At 40.8% G+C, this 17,062-nt stretch overlaps 1 protein-coding gene across 3 annotated transcripts in view; it reads right to left on the reverse strand.

The window, feature by feature from the left end:
• LOC101737427 (rho GTPase-activating protein 7) overlaps positions 1 to 17,062 on the reverse strand; it is a 371,551-nt gene that overhangs the window by 19,761 nt on the left and 334,728 nt on the right. For all 3 annotated transcript variants that reach the window (XM_038011933.2, XM_062669352.1, XM_062669353.1), the window contains exon 5: positions 11,173 to 11,315. In XM_038011933.2, the coding sequence (XP_037867861.1) occupies positions 11,173 to 11,315 (143 nt within the window). The remainder of the gene's footprint in view (positions 1 to 11,172; positions 11,316 to 17,062) is intronic.

Genomic DNA, 17,062 nt, shown 5'->3' on the forward strand with positions numbered 1-17,062 from the left:
ACTCCCATATCACTCCGATTAAGCCGACTATCTTACCATAGCCGGGGGTTCCAGTAGCTCCCTTGGTAGCGCCCGACCATCAGGTGGTCTGGCGTGCAAGGGAGCTATATTGTGGAGGTGCTCGTGGGGTCCACCGTCAGCCCGCTCGTAAAGATTACGAGCTAGCCTCCGGATGAACTCCTCGAGCGACTCCACATCTAGATCCCGGGCGATTACGTCATTTCTGACGTAACGCCCTGCTCCGACTATCGTGCGAAGAGCCAGATTTTGCTGGACCTGTAACCTCGCCCGCATACCCTGCGGGATGAGGTGATACCAGGCCTCAGCTGCGTACGTGATACGGGAACGGACATACGTCTTATAAATGCCGAGCTTAGTCCTGACCGGCAACCTGGAGGCCAACACCGGCCGGAGGAGGAATCTCGCACAGCGAGCGGCCGCCAACGCCTTATTGGCGTGGGCGGTCATCCTCAAACTCCGGTCGATATCGACCCCCAAGTACCGGACGCTGGATCTAAACTCGACATTAGCGCCACGGAGACTGAGCTGTCCCGGGACGACTGTTGTGCGGACCGGACCGAAGAGGATAGCCGCAGTCTTCCCCACGTTGACCGCGACCCTCCATCGGTCCAGCCACTGGGGCAGTAGGTCCAAAAGCCTCTGCATCCTCAAAATGGCCGCAGAGGGGACGTTGGATGACGAGAAGTAGGCGCTGTCGTCGGCAAACAGCGCCAACTTCACGTCTACTTCCCACGCTTGGAGGTTACCCTCGAGCGTGGGAATATCGTTGGTATAGAGAGCGTAGAGGAATGGTGCCAGGACGCTCCCCTGCGGAACTCCGGCCGTGACTGGGCGCACCGACGACTTGGCGCCCTCGACCGCGACAAAGAAGGATCTTCCCTCCAGGTACGACCCCAGCAGTCGCACGTAGGCGTGCTGGAGGTCCGTGTTCTGCACCAGCTTGTGGATCAGTCCCGCATGCCAGACACGGTCGAAGGCTTTCTCGATATCGAGAAAGACTGCGGCCGTGTACTGGCGCGCGTTGGACCGATCCGCCAAGTGATGCATGACGCGGACCAATTGCAGCGTTGTCGAGTGACCGCTGCGAAACCCGAACTGCTCGGGTCTGGGAAGGATGTGCGGCGACACCCTTCTCAGCAGCAGCCTCTCGAACAACTTGCCCACATGCGACAGCAAGGTGATCGGACGGTAACTGGAGGGATTTCTCCTATCCTTGCCGGGTTTGGGCAAGGCGATAACCTTGCCCAATTTCCAAATTCCCGGGAAGTGTCCTGTGGACAGAATGGAATTGAACAGCCGTGTCATGTATGACACGACCGTTTCAGGGAAGTGGAAGAATGCGAGGGAGGGAATACCGTCCTCACCCGGCGCCTTGCGCCTCTTCATCCGCTTGATGGAGAGGCGCAATTCACTGGGAGTGATGAAAACATCATCTCCCAACGGTGGCACCGGGGAGGAGAGTAGGTTCGCTACGCTCTCTTCCACCGATTGGTGGAATGCGGCCTCTGAGGGTGCAGAGTCATTCGGAACGAACTGCCGCTCCAGCATTGCGGCCAGGACATCGGCGCGGGCCTGAGCCGAGAAGCATCGGTTGCCCCTCTCGTCCACGAGTGGACAAGTCGGGGCAGGCCGATTTGAGAGCCTGCGGCAAAGTCGGTGGAGGGACACGGAAGAGGGGTCCTCACGGGCCTCCTCAATCCGTTCCTCCCACGCATAGCCCCGAAAGGAGCTAATCTTCGCCGCCAACTCCGCTTCCAACTCATTAAGCTCGCGCTTGATCCTGGGACAACGAGTTGTCGCCCAGAGCCTCCTCAGGCCCCTCTTCCGGCGAATGATCGCCTTCAGATGGGCCGGGAGTCTACCTCTGGGCCCGCCGCTGGGCACAAGAGTCGTCGCCTGGTCAATCGCTCCCCTGATGGAGTCGACAAGGCGGACTGCCGCGTCGTCGACCCCCTCAGGGGTGTTGGGGTCCTGAATTACGGGAAGGTCGACTAGTCGTCTCTTAAAGAGCTCCCAGTCGACCTTCGGTCGTAGGGGCGAAGTCGCAACCCGGGTGAGCCCCATTCCCAGTGTCACCAGGACAGGGAGATGTGGGGTACCCAGGTCGTACAGTGCCTCGATCGTTACGGGGCACCGTAGCCCCTTATGAACACACACGTCCAGCACATCGGGCTGGTATCGCGCGGCGGTCGGGACGTGCGTGGGTTCATCAGGGCCGACCACAGAGTAGTCGCCCCTATCGGCATCTTCTAACAGCCGCCTGCCCACTGCTGTGTTAAGTCGGGAACCCCACGCGACGTGCTTCGCGTTGAGGTCCCCGACCAGCAGTGCTGGGCGGCTGTCGTAATTCAGGGCCCGTCTTATATCCTCAGGGTGGAATTCAGGCCCCGGGGGTCTATACGCGGCATAAATCCGCATATCTCCCCCCGAGGTGTGTACCCTCACACCGACTGACCTTGTCGATGAGAAGGACAGCAAATCCAACTGATCATGCACCACGTCCCGCCTGACAAGGGCCGCAGTGCCCCTGAACGGCCGCCCGGCAGGGGTAAGCTCGTCACGTCGGTACATGAAATAGTTGGGAATCCTGAACACATCCTGAGGTTTTAACAAGGTCTCGCCCAGGAGCAGAACCTCAGGGTTGTACTCCCGGGCGAGAACAAGCAGCTCGTTTTTCCGGGACTTTATCCCGTCGGGGTTCCAATAGATGACGCGAAGCTCTTGGCTAGCCATTGAGCCTTGCCATCAACTGGTAGAACCCCGACAGGATAGCCCCGAAGGGGCTGGAACCCGAGGCGATCTCACGGATTACTCCGGAGATCACCTCGGTCAAGTTCTCCCACAATCTGAGAAGCCATGCAGCGAACCCGGCAGGCTGCGTCGCCTGTCGGTCGCTGCGCCGCTCACGCTGTGGGCGGGGGGGAAGAGGAGGCTGAGATGTGCCCGAGCTGGCTGGTTGAGCCTGGGGCAAAGGGGTCGTTCCCGATTGTAACATCGGTTGCAATGTTGGGTCGATTGGGGGGTTTATGTCCACCTCCATTGTTGATACCGCGGGAGCCGGTGCAGCAGGAGCACTCACTGCTGCATCCCGTTGAGCTCTCTTTTTTTGTTTTTTTTTTAATTTTTTAAGCCGATTTTTCTTAGTTTTCGGACCTGGTATTGTTATGGCTTGTATTCCAGCACGAGCTGGGGCGCTGCTTGTCGAGTGGGGCGGTCTTATTGCAGCTTGTGAACCACGGGGGGTAGGAGCAGGTTTACCCCGCCGCGGAGCGTTGGCCTCTGCCATCAGCGTTGCCGCTGATGGATTGGCCTCCACTGACACGGCAGGGGGGATGGGTGAGGACAGGAGAGGGGGCTGGGGCTGGGAGGATTTCCCTTTCCCTTTCCCCTTCCCCTTCGGAATGGGAGCTACAGAAGGAGGAGGAGCTGTGTTCCCGGATCGAGGCACCAACGGCGCAGGAGGAGGGACGGTTACTCCCATCATCCTGGCCCTCTTGCGGTAGACCGCGCACCGCCTGTCGACGGCAGCGCGATCTTTCCCGCAATTGGCGCAGGAGAATGGGCCGTCCCTCGGCCTCGGGCAGTCCGCTACGACATGCTCCCCGGCACATCGAACGCAGCGGACCGCTCGGTGACAATTATTGGAGGCGTGCCCGAAGGCCTGGCAGCGATGACACTGCGCAGGCCCGCGGGTTGGTCGCCATCCCTCAACCGTCACCCCCGGCAAGTACAGCAGTTCATTGACTGCGTACAGGCGGGCGAGGTCGTTAATTCCTAGTTTTAGTTATTTCGTTTTGATTGGTGTTAAGATCTCTTGTGAGTCCGCACGGGTAGATACCACTACCCCACCTATTTCTGCCATGAAGCAGTAATGCTTTTCGGTTTGAAGGGCGGGGCAGCCGTTGTATCTATACAGAGACCTTAGAACTTATATCTCAAGGTGAGTGGCGGCATTTACGTTGTAGATGTCTATGGGCTCCAGTGGAGCCGCTCGAGTAACACCAGGTAGACTGTGAGCTCATCCACCCATCTAAGCAATAAAAAAAGATGTTTTTTTCGGGCAAATTAATTTATGTGTTTTGCCGTAAATTAAATAATTGTTTTCAATTGACATCTCCGCCATTATGGTTCTGATTTCAAAACATTATTATCTTACTTGTCTGTGGCCTGAAAAAAGCTTACTTTAGACAGACTACTCGGATTGATGCTACAGATACTACAGGCAAGATAAACGTGTTTTGATTTTTAATATATTAATTTCGTTACCTTTAGTTTACAAGTTACGTCTGCATGGATGGGACTGCCTGCCTCCCTGACTATACATGCGAATATATAGTTCTAATATTGAATATTATAAGTACACCAAAATTCATATTTTAATTTCTTATGTTCTTATTAATCTACGGTCGGAAGTAATCGATTTAGCGATAGTATAAATTGTTTGTAAAACCATTTACAATAAATACCATTGTATTGTAAAAGCGTATGAAATAAAGTTGCGCTGCGTTTGCGGTAGAATCATTCATTTCTTGAACTACCCTCCCGTTCATTTTATTATATTACTATGAAAATTTCCCTAGAGAACAAAAACCGTAGCAACTTTAATCAAAATTAAATAAGCTATTTAGACGACAAACATAGGAACAATCACTAGATTTTTTTTTTTTTTAATTACTACAATAAACACAAAAGCATTTTTTTATATTGCTTAGATGGATGGACGAGCTCACAGCCCACCTGATGTTAAGTGGTTACTGGAGCCCATAGACATCTTTTTTTTTTTTTTTTTTTATTGCTTAGATGGGTGGACGAGCTCACAGCCCACCTGGTGTTAAGTGGTTACTGAAGCCCATAGACATCTACAACGTAAATGCGCCACCCACCATGAGATATAAGTTCTAAGGTCTCAGTATAGTTACAACGGCTGCCCCGCCCTTCGAACCGAAACGCATTAATGCTTCACGGCAGAAATAGGCAGGGCGCTGGTACCCACCCGCGCGGACTCACAAGAGGTCCTACCACCAGTAATTACGCAATTTATAATTTTGCGGGTTTGATTTTTATTACACGATGTTATTCCTTCACCGTGGAAGTCAATCGTGAACATTTGTTGAGTACGTATTTCATTAGAAAAATTGGTACCCGCCTGCGGGATTCGAACACCGGTGCATCGCTTCATACGAATGCACCGGACGTCTTATCTTTTAGGCCACGACGACTTCAAGCATACTCTATCTAATTAACATTATAACAACATTATAATTTAGTAAATATTCTACTTCTTAATTATTATTCACTTACATCACGTAACTGAATAAAAAAGTTATTATTTTTGTTTATGTTAATAAAACGCCAGTAACGCTATGTACGATTAATCTTTATTTAAAAGCTTTCTGCTCCAAAAACTTAACGCCCTGTAGCTTATCGGGGTCGATGTAATAAAATAAGGCTGGGGTTTCAGTAGCCGCGATTTTATTAACACATATCTATAGATAGATGTTAGCGATTAAAGTAATTGCATATGTGTATTAGATTTTTAAGAAATTATTAATTTATCTAGAATTTTATTCGAGATTAATCCACTTATTAACATACAAAAAAGTGTATATGTAAAATTCATATGACACCTTCAAAAGTATTTACATCTCATTCCGTTGCGGGTTAACTTCAATATACACATGTGTTTGTCTCTTTTTAGTGTCGCATTTTTGTTTCACTGAGTTTCAAATCACAAGCTTCAATAAATTATCAATTATCAACGAGTAAGAAATATTTTAGTGTGAACGGATTGTCGCATTGTATAATGTTTCACAATCAAAACAGGTGAGGATTAAGGAGATACATACTTGTATAGAGAAAGAAGTTTTTGATACTAAATGTAATGATACTTTCGTAAGAGAAGTAACAGCTAGAGGCGACGGTCGTATCTATATTTCTATACTATAATATTATAAAGAGGAAAGATTTTTTTGTTTGTTTGGTTTTATTAGGCTCCGAAACTACTGAACCGATTTAAAAAAATCTTTTATTGTTGGAAAGCTACGCTATCCCCGGGTGTCATATTTATTAAATGTTAAAAAAAAATTAGAGATCCTTACTGAAACTCCAATAATTTAACCCAATGTGTAAAAAAATTACCTAAAATTCTTTACATCGCTTGCGCTGCTTCCCAAGCGAAGCCGGGGCGGGCCGCTAGTATTACATACATAGGTAAAATTTAAAATTTATCAAATTTTACCATCAAATATTCTCCGGCCTTCGTCTAAACGTGAAAGGGACGGCTTGCTCAACAACAAAAAAAAATCGTTCCGCTATGCTCCCCACTCCCGCAGTGAAACCACACAATTTCCTCAGAGCTATCATTATTACCCACGAGTTTGGCAATCCGAAATGGAAACTGGATAGGTGAAGGGCTAAGTACAAGCTGATAGTGGAACAAATAACTTCGAACTTAATTATACACATTGTACTTTATGTAGTAGAACTGTGTGTTTTGTATTTTGATAGTCATGTTCGATAAGGGCCTGTCCAATGAAAATTGTTTTGTGTGAATACGTCTTTAATAAATTTAATGATAGTAAATTGAATATTCTAAATGTGATGCCTTCAATGTTTCTCTATAGCTATTCGACGAACGAACTAACCGAACAGACACAGCCCAATGAGTTTCTTGCCGGATCTTCTCAGTTGGTCGCGATTTCGAGCCGGTGGTAGATTTTGCGTGGTACTTACTGCTCTTGTTAGGGCTATTGTTAGCAAATTGCCTCAGGTTGAGCCCGTGAGCTCAACCGTTAGGGCGTAGCTGGAATAGTTTTTTAGGCTTCCAGCGAAAAGGTAGGGAAAAAACCTTTCTTTGATCGTTGAAATATGTTTTTCGTTACTATTTGTTTATTATTACCGTTCGTAATTTATAAAAGTCAACTCAATTAGAAAACTCACATTATTCTGTTATTTCTATTTGGGAGATTGTGTTTTGATGTTAGACTGTTAACAAAACAGGACATTTGAAATGTTTACCTTAAAAATATATATTTCCATTAACTACTAGTGGCAGGACGTCTTAAGGGTCCACATTTTTTTTATTGCTTATGTGAGTGGACGAGTTCACAGCCCACTTGGTGTTAAGTGGTTACTAGAGCCCATAGACATCTACAACGGAAATGCGCCACCCTCCTCGAGATATAAGTTCTAAGGTCTCAGTATAGTTACAACGGCTGCCCCACCCTTCAAACCGAAACGCATTACTTATGTTGTACTTATGTTGTTGATGTCTATGAGCTCCGATAACCACTTAACACCAGGTAGGCCGTGATCTTGTGCACCCGTCCAAACAATAAAAATTAGAATAAAACTATATACACCACAGTGTCTTAATAACAGGTTCATTATTACTTAAATTATATGAGAATAGAAAATTTAATTCCAATATCTGAATTTTACATTTCAATATGTCAACATTTCCATTCAAACGATTGATTATCATTAAGCTGTACAAAATATGATTAGATCATTGACATTGAAGGTTGAACAATACATCTACTTAACATTCCATCAGTCAATCGAAATTATCAATATCATCATACAATATCGATAATGAGCATTCTGTGAGTTGTATAATATAATATTTCATAGGGCTTTACTTATGTAAATCGGCACGTGTTTCAACTTTGAAGACATATAATGTGCAGTAAAAGTTCGTGTATAAAGTAATCTGTATACCTAGACGATGGGTAAAATTGAAACATTACAATTAGAACTACACACTTTTACGGATTAATCACGCGTCTTTAATTGCCATTATATTATTACGACATTTCGAATATTTTATTTATTTTATTTTTATTTTTTTAATATCTTTTGTACACACAGCTGTTAGAAACAACACGACAATTTATTTACATTATCGAAGTGACACACGACCATGGTGTTATCCGTCGACATTAGAACACTGTGCTTCCGTCTATTTTATATTAATAAATAAATGAATTTGTTTTTATAGCATTTTACGTTACATTTCACATAGAACGAACTGACAATATCTTGAGGTCTGGTATTTAGTTTATTTTGGGTTTTTTCATCTTTACGATAATCGTTAGTGGGATCCTCTTTCTCGGATGTCAAATATAATTCCAATAAAATGGAAAGTTCGATCTCGTATCTCAAAAGTAAATTGATACTCCACATTCAACACACTTTACGATTTGTAAAATAGTTTAAGCCCGCTCATGATTTGCTGTGACTTTGTGTGGCATTTGATATAATATATTATATGTATTTCCCTATTTAAATTCTTTAATAAATATCAAATATATTCAAACCCACAGTATATCATTAACTTTTACACGTATCATGTGTTTGAATATTTATAATTACAAAATTTCTTTTGAGCTAAATAAATCACATTGTATTCATAATAATAACATTATGTCGAGTAAGTGTGGCTGAAGTATGCTTTGTCACAATCCTCGAAACGCTATAATTGGCTTCTGTATTGCGTAAGACCATTGTGTGTTAAACAAAAGACATATGACCTTATGCCCTTTATTTGAGTCATTGTGTCTTTCTAGTCATTTTTATTTGTCTTCAAATGTTTGTGTTCTGTATTAATCATTCTACAGTCTTTTGTTTTTTTTAAATGTCAAGATTTATCATGATAGTGTCGCTTAGATGTTATGACAGTTAATTGATAAGCAGCCGTGTTATTGACAGCATTGGTATATATTGTACTGAGGTCGTTGCCTATATCTCCGAGCGACAATGGCTAGCGAAATTCAGACGGATTTTGAGCGCAAAATTATGGATAATAAATTGATACTTGTCCAGTTTCAAACCTCTCGTCTCGTCAAATTCGATAATTGATTAATCCAATATGTATTATAGTTTATATAAATAAGATTTTGTATGTTTGAATATTTGTTGCTTGATTGTGTAACATTATTTCAAGTAATTCAGTTGAAATTTCGTTCAAAGATAACTTATAACCTGAATATTTTACTGGTAGTAGGATGCCTTGGGAGTCCACACGGGATTCAAACATCAAGTGGCAAAAACATTTGATGCTTGTAGTGCATTAGTAATTCGTCTATTAGTCTTGTGCAAATCAAAGCTATATTTTTTATTTATTTTTTATTGCTTAGATGGTTGGACGAGCTCACAGCCCACCTGGTGTAAAGTGGTTACTGGAGCCCATAGACATCTACAACGTAAATGCGCCGCCCATCTTGAGATATAAGTTCTAAGATCTCAGTATAGTTACAACGGCTGCCCCAGCCTTCAAACCGAAACGCATTACTGCTTTTACGGCAAAAATAGGCAGGGTGGTGGTACCTACCCGCGCGGACTCACAAGAGGTCCTACCACCAGTAATATATGTATTGAGTATATGTATTGAGTTTTAGCAATGTTATCTTTGTATCAATAAAGAAAGTGTTACGATTATCATTACTATCTATTTAATTACAAAAACTATCACAGTCATTGGGATCACCAAGCAACATTTCATGCTGCCAAATAAAACTTAGTACTGTAACCTATTGAACATGAAATACTATGCGTTATCTCAAGGTGGGTCGCATATTTGTGGCATGCGTCTATGGGCTGATAACCATATGGCATTAGGTGGGCTTTAAGCTCATTTCATTAATTTAACAACCACTACAAGCCAATTCAACGTATATTGTAACCTCTGATGTCCTACAAAATAAATTGACCTCTAAAACTCATTGATGAAACATTAAACATTCAAAAAAAACAGTTCAAAATTATCTGGCCACCTTCATCTCTTACTTTATTGACGCGTTACTTTATTTGGTTTGAGTTTTACTTAAGCACATTGTAATGTAGTTAGCGTCTGTCAAAACGTGTTATGATGCTTTTACTATGTCAATTTTAAGTACGCAGATGACGTTTGATGGCGGATTGATTGACATCGGCATCGCCTTACCGAATAAGGCCGTCTTATACAGGCTGTTTAAAATGTTTTTAGATATTTTCTTCTTATAGATTTACGCGAGCAGGTTACGCTTGATATGAAGTAATTACCGAAGTCAATTAAGATAACATTCTTACCCTTGCCGCCGTGAAGGATGCGTATCACTATACACACGTACAGGATATACATTATAGATTAATTCGCTTTGACATTCTCGAGTTTCAATTTTTTTTTTTTTATGATTGAAAGATTACTTGTGGCCCGAAGGCCTTTCCAGTTTCTCCAGGACAGGTGGGCGAGCAAAGGCTCAGCCAAGAGGGGTGGGATTTGCTAACAACTGCCCGAGCGCCTCCGAAGGAGACCTAACAACTCAAGAGCAATTGCTTCGCGAATGAATCTACTACCGGATCGGAATCGCGACCCGCAGAGAAGATCCGGCGAGAAACTCAGCGGGCTGACGCATGGGTTAGGTTGCACGTCGACCTCTTTGTCGAGTTCGACGAGTACGGTTACCGGGATCCGAGTTTCAATAACAAATCAAGACTAGATGTATAAAAAAAGACACACACATAGAAACTGCTACCTATCTCCGTCTCAATCACCGTGGAGTGATCAAACGAATACCGAATTTTAAACAGTAGGGACATCTTTGTCATACTCGAACTGAACATAAGAGAGAAACAGTTTCAAGTGAGACGAACAATGGGTGGAGTAAAATGAAAGACACTCGCGCAGAGCGTTCTTGAGACTGCCTTTCTGACGGCGAAGAGGAGGGAGGACCTATTTTATAGTCAAGTATATTTTACTTGTGTTTGAATTCTTAATCCTGTTGAAGGTATAAGTGATTTAATTAAAAGTATTTCTACGCTGTAATATCCGGCATTTGTTATTATTTTATTATTGCTATCGTATCGAATACTTTTCAGTTTTCGTCCGTGAAAATAGTTCTAATTAAGTTTTAATATTACTAATGTTATCTATTGCCAGAAAAGGTGCTAAAATCATAGATGTTAAAAATTATGTTAGTTTTTACCTAGAAGCAGTCATGCGTTCTAGTTTGATGATTATCCCAATGGGATAGAGGCTTTAAGCTGACGTATCAATACTAAATTGATTATATGGTCTTTGCTTGAGAAGCGTGGTTTTCATAGGTCTGTTTACGCTTCGTATGTAATAAAACAAAATTGAGGATATCTTTTAAAAGAACTCATGTTACTCACAGATCCGGCTCAACGTCAGTGTAATGTCCATCTGCGTCCACCAGTCCCACCCTGATGGTGGGCAGAGTCTCGTCTTCATCATCTTCCACTTCACCTCTGGCTTCTCTTGCTTCGCGCTCAGCTAGAGCTCTTGCTGCTATCACCTGAATGAGATACACCGAAATACACATTTAGTAGGTTCATTACTATCTTCCACTACTACCGCTTCTTTGAAGAAGAGTCTCGTAATCAAAGCTCTCAGAAAACACTGAAGTTAATTTCAAAACCTATTTATAATATATCTGTGGATAGACACAGCGGTATACAGGTATCCATGAATAAATTTATCTCCGATGGCGGTGTGTCGATAAAAAAAAGAAAACATGATCATTTCCATCAATCCATTAAATATTTTATCAAAAAACCGGGCAAGTAGAAAACAAAAAAAATGATTTTTTCTGTACGAATGATCATACTTAAATTAATTAATATATTAAGCTGTAATCTTCTATCACTGAGCTAAATATTTTTGTTTTTTTTTATTCTTTATTAGCCATACACCTATTAAAGAATAAATAAAAAAAAATAGTTCGGTAATAGAAGATTACAGCTAAATATATAAAAAGTAAAAATTGACATTGCTAACGAACATTTATTCTTAAAATTAATACAAGACCGTTTAATGGTTCATACATGGCATTAAGCTCGTAAACGTAAAACTAATCTTCTAAGTGAAATTACTATAACACAAAGACAATTTATTATCACAGTCTATTTTCTGCGATTCAATTAAAAAAATCCTAAAAAAAAACCCCTAACAATAAATTCGTTCTCATACGGAGCTAACGTAAATCTCTTGTTGCTTACAAAAGGCTTGGATTAAATACCAGGGACGCCAAACCTTTAATGTTTCTCATCTCATTTAAACGCCCTCTTCAAGAGACTCGGTATTTTCGTTCGTTAGCGCTGCGAAGTTTTGTAAAGCTTGCGCGGTGTCGTGTATTCGGAGTTCAAGGAAACGTGATTTTTATACGAACTTTATATACATAATCAAAATTTTCATTTCTCGGTTACTTTGGATGATTACTTTTGAACCTCTCTCTCTATATTTATAATCAATGTCTACATTAGTGAGCTTTTTGTGGCTTTTTATCTACCAGTGACCTTGAGAGGCTATTCTGGCTTCACCCTGACTGGTAGGGGCTCAGTCTGACAGAATTTACCATTATCTGGCCCTAGCAAAGCAGTGCTTCGCTAAGTCTACGATCGTTTTTTTCTTATTTCTACCTATGCTGGTAGCCTTGAGAGGTTATATCAGCGTTACCTTTGCGTTTAGGTGAGCTCTCGGGGCTCAAACCGGAGGTGTTGTTAGCATTGGCTCTAGCAAGAGCAGTACTTCGCAGAATCTACCACCGGAAACGCGACCCACTGAGAAAATCCGGCGAGAAACTCAGTGGGCTGTGTCTATGGGTTAATTTACTCGTCGAGCCCTTCGTCGCAAGCGACGGGTTCGGCGAGGATGGTGACCAGTGCTTGAGGTACCTAAAAGCACTTGGACCTCAAGTCTCAAGGTAGATGGTTGCCTTGACGTTGTGAAGTCTATTTGCTCCAGCGACCATCTGTTTGTTATGATAGTAAAAAGGCAATAAATAAGGACAGTCTTTTAGAAACAAAATACACAACCACAACAAGTTGCTGTTTCGTTTGAGCATCGGAACGTTCCGGATCATTATACCCTTATACAGACAACAATGACTATTTATAAAGCTTGTTATTTGTTTTGTTTTGTTCATTACATCTGTTTCTATTCAGAACCATTTTCCGTATAAGGAACTTAAAATAAGTTGGATAGAAAACATTTCTGTTTTTGTATGTTGGTTGTATCATTTTGCGCAGATATCTACCTAATATCTTGGGAATACCTATACTTGCTTTATGTTTGGATTTTGTTAAAATGAACGTGTTTGATGTAGAAGCTCTTCCTAGACTGGTTAATTAGTTAAGCCTCAGGTTTGCGTCATAGTATCCTTATAAAAATACCAGATTTTAGTCTAACAATAGCACTTTTTTTGGTAACGCCTAACGGTCTTAACCGCAACGAGTAATCAAAGCTTTAGAAGCATGTTGTTAAGAAAATCCAAAACTATTATTTAGATTTAGATACTATTATTCATAAATTAATAATACTATCGGGGTAACAAACACTCTTTGAGAATCTTTTTATAACGGGCTTATCCAGTTACGATAAATGATTATGTATAAGATCATTATTGAACAAAAATACAAACAAATATATACCTATTAAGAATGGTGATTTGAATTGAACGTAATATGAACATGGTCGTACCTTTTTTATAATATCTGTAAAGTATGCAATTTTATGTTTCAGTATTCTAATATTATTACCAGTTTTATTCCACGCCTCTTCTCACTTTCAGTTGGTAAGTAATATAGATTTATTTATCTTTAAGTCGAATAAGAAATGGACAGGGATTCACCCATTTTACAATATTTTTTGCACATATATCTTCAATTTAAAAAGATACAGTAGTGTATTATTTTTTATTGCTTAGATGTGTGGACGAGCTCACAGCCCACCTTGTGTTAAGTGGTTACTGGAGCCCATAGAAAGTTCTAAGGTCTCAAGTATAGTTACAACGGCTGCCCAACCCTTCAAACCGAAACGCATTACTGATTCACGGCTGAAATAGGTAGGGTGGTGGTACGGGCTTGCGCGGACACACAATAGGTCCTACCACCAGTAATTACGCAAATAAAAATTTTGCGGGTTTAATTTTTATTACACGATGTTAATGAAATAAAGTATCTTGGCGTCATAGTGGATGAAAAGCTGTCTTTCAAGACACATATTCGGGAGTTATCTGGTCGATTCAGAAGATGTGTATACGTCATGAAGAATCTACGTGACGTGGCTAGTTTTGATACTCTCAAGTCCGTATATTTCGCACTATGCCAATCCCTATTAATGTACTGTATCATCTGTTGGGGATCTGCCTCAAAAACTGTGCTAATTGAATTAGAAAGAGCTCAACGTTCAGTGTTAAAGGTGATACTAAATAAACCTCGAAAGTACTCTACAGAACGCGTTTACAGGGAAAGTCAAGTTCTCAACGTGCGTCAGTTATTCATTTCAAAAATATTTTTATTGATACATGGAGCGGTGCTCTCTTCTGGAATGTACGATTCCTTGATTAAACGCAGGGTTTACAAATTACCTGTAACTTTGACAGCTACAAAATTACCATCTATCCAAAAACATCTATTTCAAGATGTCGCTAAGATCTATATTTATAACGCGGTTATTAGACATTGTAATGAAAACCTAAAGCACAAAATGGTTAGGCAAGCTAAACCACTAGTGAAAAAATGGTTGCTTACATTGAACTATATGGACACAGAGAACTTAATTAAAAGCAAGAAATAGCAGTAGATTTATTAATTTTGTATCTTTTTGTTTATTTTTTCTTATTAATTTATTTTATAATTGTTTATGTCTACGCTCCCCACATATGTGTAATTGTTTGATGTGTTATTATTATTACTCAAAAATTTTTATTATCTTATATGTTAAATCTTGTATCGCATGTTTTTGAGCGTAATAATTATTAATAATAGTGATGTCGTTTTGAGGTCAATTATGTATATAGTAAATCGCATTTTGGTCCTCACGATACAGGCTATGCCTAGTGTGAGGATCATTGGTTAATTTTATATTGTTGATGCCATCTGCGTAATCTCTCAGTTTGTTAAATATGTAAATAGTATTCTAGGTCATGATTTAAGAGTTGATGTAGTAAATAAAGAAATTATTATTATTATTATTATTTTTCCCCTTTCTCAGCCCAGTCTATCGACAGAGCCGGCAGAACTGTATATACGGGCTTTTGGCCAAGTAACATACAGTAGAGTTATTAGGCTAGTTTTTATTACGTGTATTATTCTTCAAGCTGCAGGAACTTTCTCACTATTCTGCATGTATTTAGTATAGCTGCTTTTTGTAGTGAAATAAATATGTTATCTTTTAAATCTAGAAGCTTTAAGCTGTTGTGGATGTGGTTTGGGACAACTCCAGTGGTTGAGATTATTATTGGGGCTATGTAAACTTTTTTCTGTTTCCATATTCTAACTATTTCTTCTTTAAGCTCTGTGTATTTTGTCATTTTTTCTGTAAAAGTTTTTTGAATGTTGTGGGTATTCGGGACTGCAATGTCAATAATGTAGGTGACTTTATTGTTTTTATCTTGTAAAGTGATATCCGGTCTATTGTAGTGAATCGTCCTATCGGTGAGAATAGCGCGATCATAGTAAAGTTTGCAGGAGTCATTCTCCAGAACAGTTTGTGGTTTATAATTGTAATACGGTGTGTTTGTATTTTCTATCAATTTATGTTTGAGAGCCAGTTGTTGATGGATAATATTAGCAAGTTGGTTGTGTCTGTGAGTGTAATCTGTCTGTGTAAGGGTTGAACATGCTCCAGTTATGTGCTGTATGGTTTCTGGCTGGGTGTTGCATTTGCGGCATTTATCGTCTCTAATAGTGGGATCTTTAATAATATATTTTCTGTAATTTTTTGTGTTTATTACTTGGTCCTGTATGGCAATTAAAAATCCTTCCGTTTCGGGGAACAGACTTCCTGTTTTGAGCCACATGTTTGATGCCTTGCTGTCTATGTGAGATTGGCTTAGGTCATGAGGGTGTCGTCCATGTAGCGCTTTTTTCTTCCAGTTTTCTTCCATGTCTTTTTGCGGGTTTCTATTTCTTAGGTTTTCTGTATTATCTATTAGTTCTTTTTGTTTGAGATTTAGCGGTGTGTAGTTGTTATCATTTTGTGCTATGGCTCTGTGAATTTCACTTAAATCTGATTTTATGTAGAAAAATGTTTTTAAGCTGTGTATTTGTTTACGCCATAGATGCCAGATATCTATCAAGCCTCTACCCCCGTCTTGTCTTTTAATTGTCAATCTTTCTATTGCAGATTTTGGATGAAGATTATTGTGTTTTGTTAATGTAGTCCTTGTTATGCGTTCTATTTGTTCTATGTCAGTTTTGCTCCATTTTATTATTCCAAATGAGTAGGTTAGAATGGGTATTGCATAGGTGTTCAGTGCTTTTATAAGATGTTTTCCAGATAATTTCGTTTTGCAAATGGCATTGATACGTTTTTTGTACTCTGAAGTTAATGATTGCTTTATTGTTATATGATCGAGTCCTTTGAGCTGCTGAAAGCCCAGATATTTATAAAGGTCACTTGATTCCATCGCCGTTATTGTGTTTGTGTCATCTATTGTATAATCACCGGGTTGGACTTTTCCTTTTATTATATGTACGGTTTTACATTTATCAAGTCCAAATTGCATACTGATGTCGTTGCTGAATATCGTGGTAGTATCTATTAACTTTTTCATTTCTTTGTCATTTTTTGCGTATAATTTAATGTCGTCCATATAAATCAGGTGTGATATTATTGTTTCGGTGTTATCTTGTTGTTTAATGCGGTATCCCGCCCGGTCATTATGCAATTGATGGGATAGTGGGTTCAAGGCGAGGCAAAACCACAAAGGGCTGAGAGAATCACCTTGGTAAATACCCTTTTTTATGGCTATTTGTCGTGTTGTTACAAAATTATGAGGGTTTTTTAATTTAAGTGTGGTTTGCCAATGTGTCATGATATTGCGTAGGAAGCTTATTATTATAGGGTTAATTTTGTAGATTTCTAGGACTTGGATCAGCCATGAATGTGGGATGCTATCAAAAGCTTTTTTGTAGTCAATATATGTACAGTGTAAATTTCTATTTTTTGTGGTGGCGTGTTTCATGATGGTTGAGTCTATAATTAGCTGTTCCTTACAGCCCATGTGGCCTCGCCTACACCCTTTCTGTTCTTCAGCTA

This window comes from Bombyx mori, chromosome 7 (assembly GCF_030269925.1).
Source record: "Bombyx mori chromosome 7, ASM3026992v2".
Lineage (NCBI taxonomy): Eukaryota > Metazoa > Arthropoda > Insecta > Lepidoptera > Bombycidae > Bombyx > Bombyx mori.